Source organism: Pleuronectes platessa, chromosome 10 (assembly GCF_947347685.1).
Source record: "Pleuronectes platessa chromosome 10, fPlePla1.1, whole genome shotgun sequence".
Classification (NCBI taxonomy): domain Eukaryota; kingdom Metazoa; phylum Chordata; class Actinopteri; order Pleuronectiformes; family Pleuronectidae; genus Pleuronectes; species Pleuronectes platessa.
In genome coordinates, this window is record NC_070635.1 from 2089824 (window position 1) to 2109716 (window position 19893).

The window sequence follows — 19893 nt, forward strand, 5'->3', positions numbered from 1 at the left end:
CGTCAGATAAGTTCAATATCAAAAAACAAATTCTGAGCAGGTGTGAATCAAAAAGCTGCAGCTGTGGATTATGTTCATGTGGTTTAAATGTTTCTATTCCTATCAAAGCTGATTTATTATATTTATAAAATTACACTAGAGCAGTTTGAGTTTTCCCATAATTCTGTAAAAACAGAAACAAGAAAGTTGAAAGGAAGCAAAAGCCTGGATGTTGATTTATATTTCATTTAGCTCATTTAAATCTTGCTTTGTGTGTGTGTGTGTGTGTGTGTGTGTGTGTGTGTGTGTGTGTGTGTGTGTGTGTGTGTGAGTGTGTGTGTGTGTGTGTGTGTGTGTGTGTGTGTGTGTGTGTGTGTGTCCAGTAAACATACCAGTCAAAGCATAGTTATACTACAGCGTGACGTCTATTATCAAAAAGTAATTTAAGCACGTGTGTGTGTTTTTGTGTGTGTGTGTGTGTGTTTTTGTGTGTGTGTATGTGTGTGTGTGTATCTTTTGTCCTTCTCTAAAGTCATAAATCTCATGTGTGTTTTGTTTGACCTTTGGCCCGATTCCATGACCCCTCAGTCTTTGACTTGGAAGTTTCCCTTAATAAACCCATAATCCTGTGTGTGTGTGTGTGTGTGTGCTTGTGTTTCCATGATGTGATCATGAAAACTAAAATGGATACAAACTGCTGTTGGTGCTCAAAGCTTCACTTAATTACATCAAGCTGCAGGACACACACTCGCACACAGACACACACACAGACTCTCTCACACACACATAAAATCGACCTGGCTCGCTGGAGTCATTTCCATCCTGGCAGCAGTTGTAAGGTTCTGTCTGACTCTCTCTCTCTCTCTCTCTCTCTCTCTCTCTCTCTCTCTCTCTCTCTCTTCACTCTTTTCTTTCTCTCGTTCTCTCAGTTTCTAGATCTTCTCCCTCCTGTTCACTCCTTCACGCCTTCTTCTCTCGATACCACAGGCACTGAGAATGTAAACACACTTTCTGTTGTTTCCCAGACTCCCCCCCCCCCCCCATTGTCCATTCTCTCACTCCTTCTCCTCATCTGTTTCCTCAGAATGTGGTCATCGGTCCAGAAGAGGGAGAGAGTTAGGATCCTAACACTGATCCTGTCAATCAGAGGGACGAGCGAGAGCCAGAGAGCCGGAGATGCCACCGAAAAAAAGGACTTTGGAATCAACTTAAAGTTAAAATCACAAAATATTAATTCAATTTGATCAGTGGACGGTTTAATTAAATCAATATTCCAATGTTTTGAGCCACATGTGCTGAAGTTGAGCCAACGTGTGACGGTTCAGACTCTGAATCCGAACCTCCTCGTCTCTCCAGGTTATTTTCCTCCTCTCCGAGCTCCTGTCGTCTCACGACATCCGGCAGCTTCACTTCCAGCACAAATATTTCTCATACTGAACATTTTTCTAGTTTGAATCATAAGTTTGTCCTCCTCAGTTTCCACAATCTGAGTCACCTCCTCGAGCAACAAGCTAAGAGTTGATTCTGAAGGAGAAGAACTAGAGGGATATAGTGAGATATGAATAACTGTGTCATTAATGCACTTAATGTTAAGAGGTTATTCCAGGGATTTATTGTGGTGATTAAATAAAGTTGTGAGACTTAAGAGAAAAAAAGATTTTATAAAGATAATTAAAATTGAAGCATCAGGAGCAGAGATCCCCTGAGATGCTTCAAACTCCAGAACCACTGGATCCTGATCCTTCTTAAATACATAATATATGTGTCACAGATTATCATTAATTTCAAAGAAAACCTTCACTGTTTTTTTTAATATAATTTTGTAAATGTTGAACATCTATAAGCATTTCATTCTTTAATTCCACCGCAGCTTCATCAACGTGTTTCCAGCGACATTAAACTTCTCCGTCTCACAGGGTCGTATTTCTGTCAGAGTGAGAGAGATACCGAGCGTCGGGCTGGTCTCAGGTCAGCGCTCTCTCTTCACAGGGTCGTGTGTTTTACTGCAGTCGACTAAAGGTCCAAACATTCATCCTCCCTGTGATTCAATTGTCCTGATGTGTGAACAGTCTCAGCTCGGCTGCTCGCGACAGCACACACGCATGAACTCACAGCTTCACATGAACAGTACACACAACCTCAGCCACATCGTGTGTAAACAGACACACACACACTCAGCATCATGTGTTGGTCCTGATCCGTGCCAGAGTTCCATTGACCCAGATCGAGCCGCTCGGCGTCTGACTCATAGATCACGTTTCCCTCTTTACCCAGCATCACTGTGGGCGTGTCACTTCATTTCAGGGATGGTTATTATTCTGTTTCATTCTAATAAAGGTCAAAGGTCATTTTAATTCAGAGAGAAGTTGAAATGTTCATTCACACTTTCTTCTGCCTTTAGACGATAGAGCGTAACGTTGACTTTTAGAACAGCTCTGGTTCCAGAAGTACATTTCTCATTCGTTCTGCCTTGTGTTTCAAGCATCAGATCATTAAAACAGGAAGTCAAATCTATTCTTCTTATTCTATTCTACATGTTTTGACTTGGCAGGCAGCAATGGACAGTACCTGTAAATCTTTTCCCCAAATTAAATTTATGAACCACAAAAACAGGCATAACATGTTTCCTTTAAATTTCTGTCCCAGTTTAAAGTGGTGGATATTAAATCATCTTAAAATAAGCAACGATCATGAAGCAGCTGTCGATTTGTGACGCGGAGGAAGAGGGGGGAAGGGAAGATGGGACCAGTGTGATGGAGGCAGCACAGACTGAGTCCCCACAGAGAGGGGGAGGAGCCAGAGATGAGCAGAACACATCTGGAGCGGAGGTCACGGGGTCACACAGCTGTGAACCTCTGGCTTTGTTATCGTGAAGCAGGTAAATCTGTGTATCAGATATCTGATGTTTCACTCAGACTCATCTTCTCAGGAGGACCAGCACCACCGTGAATATATTTGCATGCTAAGCCGCGCAGCTGCTCGGTAATGGGAAGCGTCTCCTCACTGATTGGCTGCTTCATTCATCTTCATCATCATTACGAGGAAATGTATTTAAAATATCTGCCACTTATAAAATGAGAAATCTGCCTTTACGTGATTGATAACGGTAAAAAAAAGAAAAAGGTAATCTCATCAATCACAGAGTTCCAGATGTTTCCTTTTTTTCCGGTTGCAGCCATTTTCTCTGTCGCTGTGCTGAAGTGTTTTCTGTGAGTCTCGTCCTCGTGATGGATCTCCTGCAGCATGAAGACTGACCGTCACAACGAAATGGCGGCTGATGTCTTTTTTGTTTTCACTCGAGCTGTGAAGCTGAAGCTGAGGTTTGAAATCTATATTATCGTCCTGTCCCTCTACATCTGATTTTAATCATGTTTTTCTTGAAATCACGTCTGCACACATTTTACTTTCCTTTAAGATTCACACTCGGAATATGTGAAACCAAATAATGTAGAGCTCAGATCAACCTATCAAGATGCATGAGTTATTACTCAGTAATTCCCAAACTCACAAGATTAAAGAAAGAGATGAAAACCTCCTGGATCCATTCAATCTTAAATTAATTGGCTTCTTTCTCTGCCTGTGTCCGATCCCTTCACCAAATTTTTTGGAAATCCGCTCAGCAGTTTTTGCGTAAATGAACAAAACAAAAACAACAAATAACTCGGCCTTGGAGCTCCGCCTTTATCCTAAAACTCTTTTTAAAAATCATCCAAATTTAGCTTTTTATTCAATCTTTATATTTTCAGTGGCTCTTTATGAACTCCATTTCCCATGAGCCACTCTGTGTTGAGGAGTCAGAGTCGGTTCAAATGTATAAATTAAAGATAACAGCACAAACACAACCTCAAACGTGAATTTTTAAAACCATCTCCACATCATCTCTAATCCTGACCGATGATGGAGCTGCTCACGTCACAGATCAGGACGTTTTAATCCACAGTGTGAACGTTGACTTCGTGGCCACAGGAACGACTCTTTGGCTCAGGCCATATTTCATATCTCATATCTCTTAATCCCTCTGACCTCTGACCTCCACCTAGATTCATGGGCCAGGGCAACCGGAGGGGGATTGAGTATTGAGGGGAAATCATTACTGGGCTCAGCCTGGAGCTCCACCAGTAAGTGGACCAGAGGCGTAGTGGTTACGGATTAGTCTGAAAATAATATCAATGTGTAGTTCAGTGTGTACAAAGTGTTATTGTTTCTGCTCATATCTATGTTTACTTTATGACAAAAATATCTAAAGTTTCTCATATTTTGCTTTTGATGTCATATAGACATTAAAAAACCTGAGTTCTTGTTTGACTCGACTGAGATATGAGACTTTTCATGTGGTTGCAAAATACTGGTGCAACGTGAACAACCTGCAGATCCCAGGTCTGTGTGTTGCTGAGTGGTTTGATTTGTGTATTTGTGTATTTGTGCGTCATGATGTGTGAAGGACTGAGTTTGTGTTGGTGGTGCGTCCTACCTGCAGAAGACTCCCACGCCCTCCTGCAGGTAACACTGTCCCCCGTTGAAGCAGTAGTTGGGCAGCATGTCGCAGGGGGAGCGGCAACTTCCGTTCACCGCCTGGAAGCCGGCGCGGCATCCGCCCAGCCCGTCCGACCCGTCCACCGGCGAGGCCGCGGGGGGGGCGTTCGGAACCGGAGCTCCGGCACCAGGAAGCGTGGCCCCGGGGAGGAAGGAGCTCGGGACCCGGGGCCTGGGGCGGGACGGAGACCCAGCGGACAGCCGGAGGTCTTCATCGCTCTCGTAGGCATCGGTCGTGGTGCTGTAGGTGTACTCGTCGGCGGTGGGGGACACGCCGTCCTCGTAGGGCGTGAGGTAGTCGTAGCTGTCCGGCATGGCCCAGGAGGTCGGGTCCCCACCCTGCAGCTCATGGGCCAGGGAGGAAGGAGAGGCCGGGGCCAGGTCCAGGCTGCGGCCGCGAGACGAGGGGTCGAAGAAGTCCACATGGAGGACGTCCGGGGTGGAGGGGCTGGTGACGGCCGGTGGGGGGGCAGTGGTGGTGAAGAGGCGGTCCAGGTCAAACACGGCTGTGTCCTTGGAGTGGATCCACGGGGGGTCGGTGTTCGGCAGACGCTCCTCCTCCTCCTCCTCCTCCTCTTCCTCACCCTCACCCTCATCCGGTTTCAGGGGGTTGCTGGGCAGGAGGAGCTCCGTCTCGGCCGAATCGGGGATGAGGGGGGGGGGGGGCCGCCACACCGGCTTCCTCCACCGCAGGAACCACCGACTCACCGAACATGCCGCTGCTCTGCTCGTCCTCTTCGCCGGCGCGGGGGATGCGGCCCGCCCTCTGGGCCACAGCGTCGGGAGGGGCGGAGCTGCTCATCGCGGTGACAGTGGCGATGTTGTCATTGGCCCTGGCTGGCCCCTCCCCCTCGGTGAGGATGGAGGTAGCGTTGACCACGTTGTCCGGCTCGGTGACGTTGGTCCCAGACACATTTCCTGGAAACACAAACAAAAGATTTTAAATGAAATGTTCGAAGGGGATCGGGAAGGACACGCAACAAAGGTCAAACTCAGACTGAGAATATCCATCAATAATAATTTTCTTAATCTTTAACCCATAAACCTGAGGGATGAAGTTGTTCTTGGATTCATAATCGATCCACTGGACAGAAGAACCATCATGAAGTTTCAAACACCGCAGGAATAATCTCTGTAAAGTTTTTTCCCCTGAAGCTTCATGAACCGTTTGTGACCCTCAGCACAGAAAAAGACTTCATGAGTCTGAGAGCCAGAAGAAGAGAAGTCAGGAAACTGAAGGAGGTGAAAATGGTGTCGCTCTGTAAACAGTTGGTATCGATTTGTAGAGGAAAAACTTTCAGCTCTTAAATAGCTCCGTTAGTCGAGGGAAGAGAAACGTCTGCAGTCGACAATCAGCTTGTTTGATTTGGAGACCGACTGAAATTCAAAATTCAAACACAATAAAACAATTAATGAAAACAATATAAACGAAGACAACTGTCATCTTCGATCTGCTAACGACAGAAATCTGATTGTCTGTACGTGTCTCACAGATCTCGAGAAACATCCATCTCACCGGCTTCAGGGCCCAAAGACGCTCAGTGTGGAATTCACTGCAATCTACGTTTAATATTAATAAATTCTGAATAAACAGCTGACCAGCGCTGTGGAGCTGTAGCTGCTGGGACTCATCCATGTGAGTGATGATGTGCAGTCGAGCTTTACTGGACTTTGGAGAAACATGTGCAGCAGCAGGTCACTTTGACAGTTTCAGAGAGAAACCTGAAACCAGTAACCAGCCCATTGCAAACAGCAAGGTTTATAATGGCTGGTAGACCAGTAACAAGCAATCAAGCAGTGACAATATTAATTTGAAAATTCAATTCATTCAGTGTCAGAAAACATGTTCTGAGCCTCAAACTGCAGAGAAATGTGTTTTAGTGGCTCCCACACAAACCACAGTGACATCAGTGACTGCAGAAACCATCACTATGAAAAATTCAACAGCCCGGGGGTTGAAAATAAACTGGTCGGGGACGGAGAGATGAAAAGAGCCACGTTGTTTTACTGGGAGTTCAAACTGGGACCTCGAACCAAAGCAAGATTCAAACCACTTATCACCGATATCGGTACAACACCAGCAGGAGGAGACGGACACAACATCTGCTGATGTTTATATTGAGACTATAAATGAAAACACACTCGTACAATCACACACTTCACTCTTTCCAAACACACGTTCCAGCCTCGGACTCACACGCCCACACGGTGACATCACCACACTGACGTCTGTTCACTTTGTGTGACGGGCCGAGCGTGGGGTCGAGGAGTCCGGCATCGAACACACGGGGGTGAGACTAATTTAAAGGAGATGTGATCCGCCGCATGTTTATCCTCCAGTCGATGACTTCATCCGGGGGAAAAGCTGCTTTACGGCCGCTACCCCTTCTGGATTAAAGGAATAATTCACTAATGTACTTGAATGGCAGGGAACTGGGATTAGGGATTATGAGGATGGAGAGGGGAGAGATTTAGGATACGCTTTTTTGGGGAGGGGGGGGTGGTCTCCTGTAAAGGAAGGAGGTCGGGGGGGGGTTCTCTTGAGGAGACGCAGACACAGACCACAAATTCTAAATGAAAAATCCTCTTGAATAACCTGGAGTTCAATTTCTTCGCTGATATCAAACCCCCGGAGATCTACCAATCAACCACCACATGTCAAAGTAACTGTAATCTGATTACTGAGCCCTTACAGTTACTTGTCACTGAAAAGCATGACCCCTTACTGTTATTCTCTTTAAGGTGCAGCCAACCCTGAGTGAAGTGACTGAAGGTGAGATAAGAACTCTCTAGAGTCTCTATCTGCTCAAAGTGAAGCTGGTTGTTGAGGTTCTGTGGTTTAAAGAACAGAAAGAAACAAAACAGATGTTCTCCATATGAATTATTCCACAACAAACAAAGAGAAGTTTGTGTTTATTCACCTGAATTAGTTAAAGCTGTACAGATACTGCAGATCTCTCTGCTTCTACTGCTTCTACTAACTTCATAAAGTTTTGAGCTGAGTCCTTTTTTAATAATCTGAACCAGGGACGGAGATCCTGAGTCATTTCCTGGAATTGACGGCATCGATGTCACGGTGTTATTCATAACTCTGGGTTTAATAAGCTCTGGACTAAAAGGTGACACATTTATCTAGGGGGAATAAAATCGTATCTGCTAATCTTTAATAACAAAAGAGGACATTATAATTAAATTAAGCAGTTGGTGATATTTCCCTCATATAAAGCAGCTCAGAACATTTTAACGTGTCTCTGGACGTTAGTAAAATTCATGTCTCGAGTTCGGTTGAGGCCGTGATCGGTGACGGTGATTAGATTTGTTCGTGGTCGTGTAAGAAGCTTTTGGTAAACGACCTCCACCAAATGGCACATGTTGAAAATATGTGGAGTTAAGCTGTGATCTCGACCCTCTGGGGTTTTAATCTTCAAAAGTCTCAGATTTCACGACCAGTGGATCATTACGAGTTGTTCTGACCTCCAGAAAACTTTTATAAAGATAAACACACACACCCTGTGACGCTAACAAGCAGCAATCTCACAACTTAGCAACAAAGACAACACAACGTCTGAGTGAGACATATTTATCTTCATGATCTTTAAGTGGCTCGAGAGATCAAACCAGTTTGAGTGATAATTATTTGAATTGTGTTTTTTGACTTTGAACTGATTTCTTTAAACTCTGTGTCTGTGTTTGTCTTCATGTCCCCGCTCAGCATCTTCAACATCAGTCTATGAAATGTTCTTTATTAATAAAACTTCCTTGCTTTACCTAATAATGTGTTCACACCAGTTACTTGCACGAGGATCTTTGTGTTTACTCGTGCAAGCCACAATAATAAACACAACCCGTGAATATTTGCCTGTTCTCCAGAGAAGAGGAGAGAATGATAACTGGTGAAGTGAAGCCAGTAGTGATGTGTGTGTGTTTGTTCACAAGATCCGGTGACGCACACGACTCTGGGAACTTCAGCTTCTTCTCCAGGAGCTGAGTCTGGATTGACTCGATTGGCTTTCGAGTCATTGCACAACACAAAGTTTTAAAAAGTGAGTGAAGCAAATCATACGAAACTTTTGTATATACACACAAAATCGTGATGTTTGACACATCTCCTCTTTAGCTACTTCTCCTCTTCTGCATTGACACTCTATATTTTCCCCTCAGACTCTTTTAGATTTCACACAGTTAAGAAATTTTTTCCTGCATAAACTGATCATAAACCATGTGTACAAATACACACACGAGGTTTCATCTGCAGCTTCCTGTCGTTGTGGGTCTCGAGGTGTTCAAGTGGAAATCATCTGTTTATCGGACGCTTTGTTTTTCTGTTGCTGAGGCAGCGAGTTGCATCTTTGAAGCCGGGGTCGTTCTGGGGCTAATCCTTTCAGCAGTCGCACAATCCACTGCTGTTTAACACATCAACAGAACAACCCCAGCGTAAAACGACAAAACCACACACACACACAAAACGACAACACAGCCTCTACTATACCTACACAAAAGCATTTTGCTCGCCAGGAAAGACCGTAAATATCTGCCGCTCTATTCTGCGCAAATAAAAATAACCATATTCGTCTTGGTTTGCTTGTCTTGTCAACCACACAAACACACACACACACACACACACACACATGGTAGCAGCTCATTAGATGGGTGTTTGGATGAAATCTTCTGAGAAAACCTTCAACACAAATGAATCCTCAACCTGCTGCACAAACCCTGATGAATGGAAACCGTGCGCTGAGGAGAACAGACGCTGCACAAGCCGACAGGATGACAGGCGATGAAGAGGAGAGCTGGTAACGAGGGACGAGGGAGAAGATGACACGTTGTGACAGGGAGAAGCTGCAGAGAGATCCAGGGAGGAAGAGGAGGGTGTGACAGAAAGTGAGGGATGGAGAGAGGTGTTGAGAAGGAAAGAGCGAAAGTGACAAAGAGAGGAGGAAAGACGCTGAGGTGGAAACTACATGGAACAGAAATCCACTCTGTTTGGTTCAGTCTCTACTTCCACTGGCCTCGAATCTCACTTCCTGGTTAGTGCACGCTCCCGTGTGCCATGTGACCATCTCCGTGTGAAACCCTGTGATCTGCACACGTGTTAATTCCGTGTCAGAGATTTTCAGTGCATGAATAAACAAATCTGAGCCGAGCGTTCTGACTCAGGCTTCATATGTTTTGGGTTTGTCCATTTGTCCCAGATTCTGGTGGACGTGATGTCTCAAGAAAACCTAGTGTCTTTAAATCTGGGACAAACATTCAGTCAAAGATGAACTGATTCGATGTCGGGGGTCAAAGGTCACAGTGGCCTCACGATGCTTTGCCTCAACATGCTCAACACTCTATGATCATAACAGTGTCTGACAGTCCAGCTGCTGCCGGTTCCACATTATGATGCAACCTTCCACACCAGCTCGGGATGAGTTTGCTCTATCGCTGCAACTTTTAATCCTGTGCTAATGAAAGTTAACTTTAATATAAAAGGATTTTTTCAACAGTGCAGTAAAAGCTTCTCCATGTTTGTAAAACCAAGATGAGACGTTCTTCTCTCACAGGTGGAAGCTGAACTTGTCATCCAGAAATACCTGAAGCTTTTAGTCCCAGCACTCAAAGCTTCCTGCAGATGGAATGAAGAAGTGGATTTGTTTAAAGGGACGAGTAACAAAGTGTTTTCAAACTGAGGGGACAGATTTTACGAGTTGTTATAGAGAACCACCAGCTGACATAAAATGATGGAGTAATAAACCAATCAGGTGTCTTCCTTGCTGGAAGCCCCTCCCCAAAAGGCTCCCGTACAAAATGTAGGGTAATAAGTTCCTGGTTCCTGCAAAAGTTCCTGGATAACGTTCCTGTTTTGGAAAACAGGCTTTAATATAGAATGTAATAATATAATCTGAGTTCACTTACTGCTGCTGTGTATTTATATCCACCTCAAATATGATGCTTCAGATATAAAGTTTATTAGCCTCAGTTTACTGACAACACAAGACGAGGCCTGGACTCTACCACTGAGTCACTGGTGGCCACACCCTGGATGGACGGGGGGGAAGCCCGGGTGGAACAAGAGGGTGAGTCACCTGTCAATCAAAAAGAAACCCTCAACCTCCTCACCGGAAAAATTCAAATTACATGAAATTCCGAATATTGGGACTTTTCGTGGGAAACAACGACTCATCCATGAGTTTTCATTGTGTTTCTGTGACTCTGTGAAGTTTCCTGTTGAGTGGAAACACATGGGACACGTCAGCTAACATGGGATCATCATGAGGTCATGTTCAGCCGTGACAGCAACTCCACACAGTGTTGTTTGCTCATTCCACCATTTTGGCTCAGACGATTAACTAAACTAAACTTTTTTTTATCCTCAGTCCAAGTTTAATGTCCTATCAATTAAGACTAAATGCCCCAGATATATCTCAAAGAAAGATGTCCTCCTTCTCATTGACCTGATGTCTCTTCTGAAGCTGCTACAGACATCAGAACTCTGTGGTGTCGTCCTCACCGAGCAGATCTCTGGACTGAGCTGCAGTTAAGTGGAGTTGTCTCTCTTTCACCGCCTCGTTAGCCTAATTGGATTAACGAGGGAGACCCGTTTGATGGACAGCTGGTTCAGCAGCAGCGTGGCGACTCTGTGGCTCCGCCTCACACGATACACAACAGCTTTGTTTTCTCGTGGCTCTGATACAGGAGGGTATACAGAGAGAGGAGATGAGTTTGACTGGTTACAGCAAATTATCACAGGTACCACGGGTCGAGCAAATTAAACATAAACACAGAATCTGAGAGATGAAGGAAATTCAAAGTTCAGCTGCAGTTCATAAGGTTCTGATTCAACACATGAGAGATTTTAATGAGCCAGTAAGTGAAGCGCTGAGTCATGATTTCTGTTTTCACAGAGTTAATTGAGCTTGTCATCGAAAAAAGAAAAAAAAATCCATTTTCCTTTTGAATTTGTTAAAAACAAATAAAGCTTTATTTCACTCATTATGTTGAACAGTGAGGTTTTTAAATAAACTCAAGGTTCATTAATCTCATTCATCAGATAATTAATAAAAGACGTGAAATGGAGGGAGACGACTGTTGTTGAAGAAAAGATCAGAAGGAATCAGGGGAAACAGAAAAAGGTTCGGAACAAGCAGAGGTGTCGTGCAGCTGGAACGCACCAGAACAAAACTCCACTTATAACAAAACTCCCATTATAAACCAGTTAAACTTCATTAACATAGTTCTTTCAGCACTTTTAAGATCCAATCAACACGGAGGCGTTTGTCAAGAGAATCAATAAAAACAAATTGAATAGTAAAAGTTAACATATTGATGTTTAGGTTAAATTCAAGGTCAGTTCACAGGAAAGACCCACTGGGCTTTTTAAACTTCGCAGAACTTTCACCAAAAAAACTATATAACACACAAGAGGAAGGAAACATCGAAACTTTAAAGAGGGTTTAGGTATAAACTTGGTCCGAGGGAGTTGATTATCGGTGTTACCCGTCTTCTACCCGGCTACAGAGCCGGGGGTCGGGGTGCGGTCGAGTCTGGACGGGTTCGGTCCAGAGCTCCAGACTCAGACTGGGTCCAGAACCAGAATGAGACAAACCACCAGAAGAAAGGAGTCGTTGTTTGTTTCCTCCCAAATTAGATGAGATAATCAATCCCTGTTACATAAGGAGACTCCTGTTTATCGGTGTGTGTGTGTGTGTGTTGTGTTGTGTCTCTGCCAGGACAACCCACTGGTAATTGGGGTGGCTTCCAGTTCCCCCAGTGAGGGGTGTGGTCTTAATGGGGAGTTTGGCCTCTCTCTCTCTCTCTGTGTGTGTGTGTGTGTGTGTGTGTGTGTGTGTGTGTGTGTGTCTCAGACTGATTGTTTGGGGGCGACGGGGCCTCGAGGCCAAGTGCTGTGAGCCCGTGTTGGCGAGCCGCCGACCCTCCGGCTTCGCCTTTTGTTAAACCCAGATCAGTTTGGAGAGGGGAAGCCACCAAACCACCCACAGACCCCGGGCGCTCTGATTGGCTGTGACAGACTGTAAAGAGTAACCTGATTGGTTCTGACAGTTTAGGCCCGACGGCCAGTTGGGTGACCCAGACATGAGGGAGAAGGGGAAAGGTTGGACGCCGGCTGGAAAACAAACAAAAGCTGACGGGCTCCCGTTGGAACAATATGTTCAATCTGCTTCAGAGGGGAAATCTGCGTGATTGTGTTTTCATATGTTTCACTAATAACACAATTAATTTACGATACAGGGCATTTACATCCTGTCTGAATGAAGGGTTTGTTCAAAACACAGAGAATAGACCAGACTGATTGATGACCTCACAAGGGAGTGAAGGGTTTTAGATCTGATGACTGGTTAAGGAGGAAACACAGGAAATGAGGGAACCTGAACCGTTTTAAATGTCACAAGCACAAATTCAGCTGAGCTCATATCTTATGAAACAACATTTAAAGTCACTGGATCCAGATTTGTCATTTGTCTGTTTTTATTCTTCAAGATCCATCGATGATTCTCTGAGAAATCAAGGAAAAGGTTGAAAAAGCTTCTTTCCTGGCTCCGCCCCCTGATCCTGATTGAGTAATAATTTAATATTTACTCTTTCATCTGAGTGTTAACGCCCTAAAAACAACTGTAGTGCGATGGTTGTGTATTTCCTGACAGTGTGCAGACATGTAACACACACCAGGCAGAATTTTAATTAATGGTTGTGAAAATGGCGGCACCGAGCGAAACCACAGATTAGAGCTGAAGCCAGAGAGAGAGAGAGAGAGAGAGAGAGAGACGCTTTAACTCACTCTCATTGATTTCAACCTCAAATACCTGAACCTCGAGAGAAACACACACGCACACAGACACACGCACACAGACACACACACACAGACAAGCACACACGCACACTTATGAAAAAAACATTAGGCTTTTTCACTCCATGCTGCTCATTAACATCAATATAAAGAGGAACTGCTCAGGTCCTCCATCGATTTTCCATCAGCTGCTCTCTCTCTCTCTCTCTCTCTCTCTCTCTCTCTCTCTCTCTCTCTCTCTCTCTCTCTCTCTCTCTCTCTCTCTCTCCTTCCTTCCTTCACTCATCTTCTTCCTCCATCTTCTCACCTCCTCTTCATCTCCCACACCATATTTCTTGTAAATCTCTTATTTTTCCCCCGTCCCTCTCTTCTCTTCTGTCTTTCCATCTGCCTCTTATTTATTAATAATTATTTTTGCCTCCTTCCATCACATGATTCTGTCGCTGCGACTCCACAGGTGGCGGCGGATGGAGGGAGGATGTGTTGCCGTGGAAACGCTCTCAGCCTGGGCTCGAGCTGCCGCGGCGTCGACAACTCGACAAAGATCTGCTGCCGCACACAGACACACACACACACACACACCTAATAATGATGTGTTTATCTTTGGGGATCTGCAGCTTTATGAGATATGAAAATGTGCCACTGTGCTATTTCTATTGGTGTGTGTGTGTGTGTTAGTATGTGTGTCCAAACTTGTGTGTGTAGATGTGTGCATGCATGCATGTGTGTGAAGTCATGAATATAACATGACAACTTATGTTATATATATTATATATGCACAAGCTTTTTCCCTGGCCACTTTACATCGTGATGTTAAAGTGGCCAGTCAGTCAAATTGAAATTGGCAGGTGTGTGGGTGGGTGTGTGTGTGTGTGTGAAGTGTGTGTGTGTTGAGTGCATGCATGCTCAATAGGTGTGTGTGCGTCCACTAACAGAGTTTCTCTCCTTTCTTGTGACCTGATTTTGAACGTTAATTTCTCATGTGTTTATCATCCATGTTGTGTTTGTGCGCTTGACTTTGTCTTGACAAAAAACAATAATCCCTTGTTTTAATAAATAATTGAGTTTGTCAATATTCAGATCATGTTTTTTTTTTGTCATTTGATTTAAAAAAGGTTGAATTTTCTCTCTGAATCGTTTTGACTCTTATTCTCTTTTTGGTTTTCCTCCCCAGATGAACCGTGAAGCAGAACGAGAGGAAACACCGACACACAAAGCAAATAGTCCTTTTCTAGTCATCTGTCTGCCTGCTGAACACACTGTGTTGCCTCGACAGGTGTGTGTCCCTGTGTGTGTGTCTGTGTGTGTGTCTGTGTGTGTGTTGTGATAGGTGCACTTGAATGTTAATGTGACAGTCTGCAGCAGAACAGGGAGAAATGGGGAGCGTGCACAGTCGCACGGAGAGGAGAGGGGAAGCTCCCGCACGAACATGAACCCGGTGACTCGCCTCGGGAAGGACACACTGACTGTCTGGCACCTACGTTACACTGACAGACACACACACACACACACACACACACACACATACACACACATACACACACAGGGATGGAGGGCAAACGCACTGCACCGCACATTAATACAGAGAAACAGGTGGAAGCCTGAACAATAAAAAGATATCCTCGTGTTCCATCTTCCCTTTTCCACTTTTTACTCAAACACACACACACACACACACACACTAACACAAACACCTCCTACGTAAACACACAAACATGCAAATCTCTGTTCAAGGGCACCCAGAGTTTGAGAACAACGCCAACTCAGCACCGGTAACAAAGAAGCTCACACACTGTTTCCTAATTGTCTCGTCTTTGGGCCGGAAGGACGCGAGCAGCCTGTCTCCGTCTCGCTGCTCGTGACCTTCTCCACCTGCTGGACGACCTCCACGCTCCAGAGCCCTGTCACACCTGCTCCACACTGACAAACACCTGGGTGCTGGTGAGGACAAGGAGGAGACACACCGGCACAGACGGAGACAACTGTCTGAGCTCAGCTCTAAGGGTGAAACACGAACTTGAACTGAATTTCCCCCGAAACAGATTCTATGTTTGTCATTTTACGTGCATGAGGAACAAAGGATGTTAAACCACAGTGAAGCACAGACAGAAGCCGGCAGCTGTTCGGGTCGAGAACCTGTGTCCACCTACGTATGCTAATGATGGCAGATCCAGGTGGGAGGATGAAACCAATGAGATTAGGATCAGTGAGTGTCCTGATGGGCAGATTTATGTGGAGGAGACACCACCGCTGATCCCAGGTCAGTGCTGCGGGAAAAAGGTCACCGTCATCACCTCTGACACGAGAACAGAGCCACTGTTATCAGTGTGTTCAACAAAGGGACACATCACATCACACAATAACAACTACACTAGCTCCAGATTGAACACCACTGCACTCGCTCCTCTCTAATTGCTCCGCTAACGAGGCTCTTAACGGCTTCAGCACTCTGACATCGTGGAGTCGCAGTAATTTGACGACGCCTCAGACGTCGCTGCTCATTCCTCGATGTGTTCACACCTGAGATTCATGTGTTTGTTCCATAGTGTCATTTGATCTGGTTAGTTTTGGTTTCACATTGTAATTTAGGGAATAAAGAATTTTGTCTAACATACCTCTTTCTGTTGAAACATTAAAATAGAAAATCAAACAGTTCTTAACGTCACATGTGGGACTGGATGTTTCTCTACTTCTCTCTGATCAGAACCCCTCTGACGACTTTAACGATGCTTCAGTTTAAAAACAGACGAGACCCTGATGTTTGCACTTTACACCACATCTAAATAAACAAATAAACAAATAAACACCACATCTGGAAACCGGAGAGCAGATGAAATCCTCCTGCAGACGTGACCGAGACACCAGCGATGACACCATCTGCAGATCAGAGCTCGTAATGAGGAGCTTCGCCCATCGCCACTGGCTTTTGGACAAACACACACACACACACAAACACACACACTCTCACACACTGTCAGCGGGCGCCAAGCCAACCGACTCAGTGAGAAACAACCGCATGTGCCAAAATCCAACCAACATTTTTGAGCCTTAATGAAATTCAGAGCCCGAAACACATTATGGCGACAACATGAACACAACGTGAACACAACGTGAACACAACGTTCTGCCAGCCGGGTTCGATGGATGTGTGTGGTTTCCAAGGAGACAGGGAGAGGAGAGAGAGAGAGAGAGAGAGAGAGAGAGAGAGAGAGAGAGAGAGAGAGAGAGAGAGAGAGAGAGAGAGAGGAGAGGAGAGGAGAGAACGAGTGCAAAGCCATTGTTCAGGCTATTTTATAATGTGTCTTTTTTTGGGGGGGTGGGGTGGGGTGTATGTTTTTACGCGCTGAGATTAAAAATAAAAAAAGGAAAAAGGTGGGATTGGGTTAGTGGAGTCATGGAGGGAAGGATTGGCTTTGAAGATTGACCCACTGCACATCAAAGATAATCTGTCAGCTCACATATGTGTCAGCAGGGCAGAGGAGAGGAGGAGGAGGAGGAGGAGGAGGGGAGGAGGAGGGGAGGAGGAGAAGAACAGAAACCATCACTCCATCAATCAGCGACTTCACTTAAAGCCGAGCGTCCTGTTATCCGTGATAAACACGCGGGATTGCAAATGGCCACCGGGGGGGGGGGGGGGGGAGCAGTTTGACTGACGGCGTTCCGGTCGGCTTCGGTCGTCTGAGCATCGCACTCAGATGTGGGGCAAGCTGCCGCCTCCACCCTTCACCGGTGGAGCGAGGAAATGTGTGTGTGTATGTGTGTGTATGTGTGTGTGTGTGTGAGTGTGTGTGTGTGTGAGTGTGTGTGTGTGTGTGTGTATCTGTGTGTAGGAGGAGGATTAGCCCAAGGTTGTTCTTCAGGGTCTGCTCCAGATCTGCCAGCCTGAGTTTCCACCTGAGTTGGAGCTGACGTGAACTCAGCAGAAACAAAGGGACGTTACGAAAGCTTATTAGATCTAAAAATAGACTTTGAGATGATCCTATTGTTTTATATGATTTTAATATCCCATAGGAACCCTTCCACACAACCTTCCATCCATCTCATCATCTTCTACTTATCACGGCTCGTGTCACAGAGGCAGCAGCCAAGTGGCTCATCCCAGACATTCCCTTCCTGCATCTTGAGATGCTCACAGGCCAGATGGGATATTTAGTTCTGGGTTTACCCTGGGGTCTCCCACCCAACTGGGCGTTCCCAGTAAACCTCTGAGAGAAGGTGCCCAGGAAGCATCTCTCAGTCTGAGTCCAGATGAGAACAAACAACCACAAACGCTCAAACAAGCACAAAATGTAATTAGACGTGTGGAGGTGGAAACCAAACACAGAGGGGGAGTTAAATGATTATTTTAAATGTAAGTCGTGCTGGTGGCTCCAAAGATTTTTTTTTAGTGTGGTTCAGACATTCATGTTTTCCTCAGATTAGGGCCTATAAAAACCATATTTTCTTAAACATATGATTTTTAAAAAGCTGATTTGTAGCTGAACCAGTTGAACAAACATCTCAATGAAGGAGGTTTTCTCTTGATAACGTCTGGATTTCTTTAAGTGCATGAAGAGAACCTCATCTCACAAGCACTCGTCCAGCTGAGGTGGCAGCTGGTGCAGAGCAGTAATGTGCTTTGCTCAAGGGTTGTTCATTAGATAACAGGCGGTTGAACCCTTCAATCTGGTCAACCACAAGTTCCTGAAACACGTCATCAATACCTTTGTATCATTGTGACATCACCATGTATCACATGTGCATGATGCACCTGGCAGCTGGTTGGACACGCCCCCTAACAAAGCCAGGTGAAGCCAGAGTGGAGGCCGACATTTCCTTCATGCGCTGGAAGCGTTGGACCAATCACAGGAGAGCAGACTGGATGGCCAATCTGAGCAGACTGGGCTTTATCAGGAGGGAGGGGTGGGGGGTGCTGGCTTAAAGAGACAGGAGCTAGAACCAAGTGTTTGAGACAGAGGCTGAAAGGAGGAGCAGCAGCAACGGCCAGGATGAGGACAGTGATCCGAACATTAGAGCGTGAAAACATTCATATATCACTAATTAAAACCTCAATATGTCTCCTTTAATATTTGTGAAAATGCATTTTGGTTCCAGCAGAATAAACATGAAACAAGATACGTGGGCTTGTAACTGAGCTTCAGGATTTTTTCAATCTTCTCACGGAACCAGTTGAGCTGTTTCCACCACAGCTCAGAAAACCAACTGCTGTCCGTGGATTCATATTTAATATTTAAACATAGAGGGGTTTGATTTTCTCTTTCAAATCTCAAAAAAGACAAATGGCGGCGAATTTCCCAAAATCTGTACAGAGCTGAAAACCTGTTATTCCACATAATGATCTCATATTCTGCACAGGCCTTTAATACCATCACACATCCCTACATGAAGGAACCGAGGGGGAACTAATGCAGCTGCCATTCAAAAAAATAAAACACCATTTAATTTCAGGGGGACTGGAGAAACTGACAAGACCTAATTTGACCAGAGAAATAAAAAAATATGATTCTGGACATGTCCCATTCGTGTCCATCTTCCACATGAAACACAAAATAAAAACCTCATCTTTTCCCTCAGCTTCCACAGAGCGAAGCCGAAGAATCATCCAGATTATATTAGATTATCACGCCAGACTGATTTCATCCAGTGTGCGGCCGCTGCATTATTAATCTGACAGTAATGTAGTCCGCCATGCGCAATGAATCTCAAGACAAAGAGCCACCGAGAGAAAGAGACCGAGCGAGAGACGGGCTCCGTGTCTTTATTTAATGTTTACTCGTGTGTGTGTGTGTGTTTTTTTTCTTTCCTCTGTATCAGAATGTGTGTTCACGTCCCTTCATGAATTATTCACCGGGTCCCTCGGCTCTAATCCGGCCTTTGTGTGGCTGCATGTGGAGCCAGTGCCTCCAGGGATCCACCGTCCAGCTCCGCCTGACGGACACTGTCACCAAATCTCACTCCTGCTGAAATATCTCCACAGAGTCACTTTGCTGCTGCTGGGATTTTAAATGGTTTGTTTGTTTTTAACCCTCAAATGCTTCTGTGTGCAAAACTGAGCTTTGAGGAGACGGTTGCATTCATGCATATTCATATCTGTGGATTTCTCTGTGATATGCATGTAGAAATTCTCCTTTTAAAATGAGTGGGTTTGCAATTTTTTAATTAATGTCCTCATATCAGGGGGTTTTAGTGGCTGCTGACCCCATTGTTACCTCCTCTTTGTGATATTCACAGGGAATTAATTGTCTACTTGTGTTTTCACCATGACCTAATTTAGGTTTGTGCCTTTCCCCCCCTCATGTATATCATCTCTGTAATATTCCTGTAATATCTATGGCTTCTTTGTGGATTGAAATTCCTTCAGATCTTTGCTCTGGTGTCCATAAGAAAATGTATGTTTTTATATTTATTTATCCTGATTTGATTTAAAATATGAAAGTGTCCATGCTCGTGCACACACTGATGATTAATAGCAGTTTAGTGTTAAGTGCTTCCTAACCCACAATCCTCACTGACCTCCTTTCTGAGCAGCCCTGTGGGAGTGTGTGTAGGGGGTGGGGGGGGGGGGTAATGCTGCTGCAGCAAAAAGCAAA

General features: G+C 45.0%; 1 protein-coding gene across 1 annotated transcript in view; it reads right to left on the bottom strand.

Annotated features, from left to right (window-relative positions):
• Window positions 1-19893, bottom strand: part of cspg5a (chondroitin sulfate proteoglycan 5a) — a 29088-nt gene that overhangs the window by 7763 nt on the left and 1432 nt on the right. Inside the window, 2 exon segments of the mRNA XM_053432207.1 lie at window positions 4451-5175; window positions 5177-5430. Of these exon segments, the coding sequence (XP_053288182.1) occupies window positions 4451-5175; window positions 5177-5430 (979 nt within the window).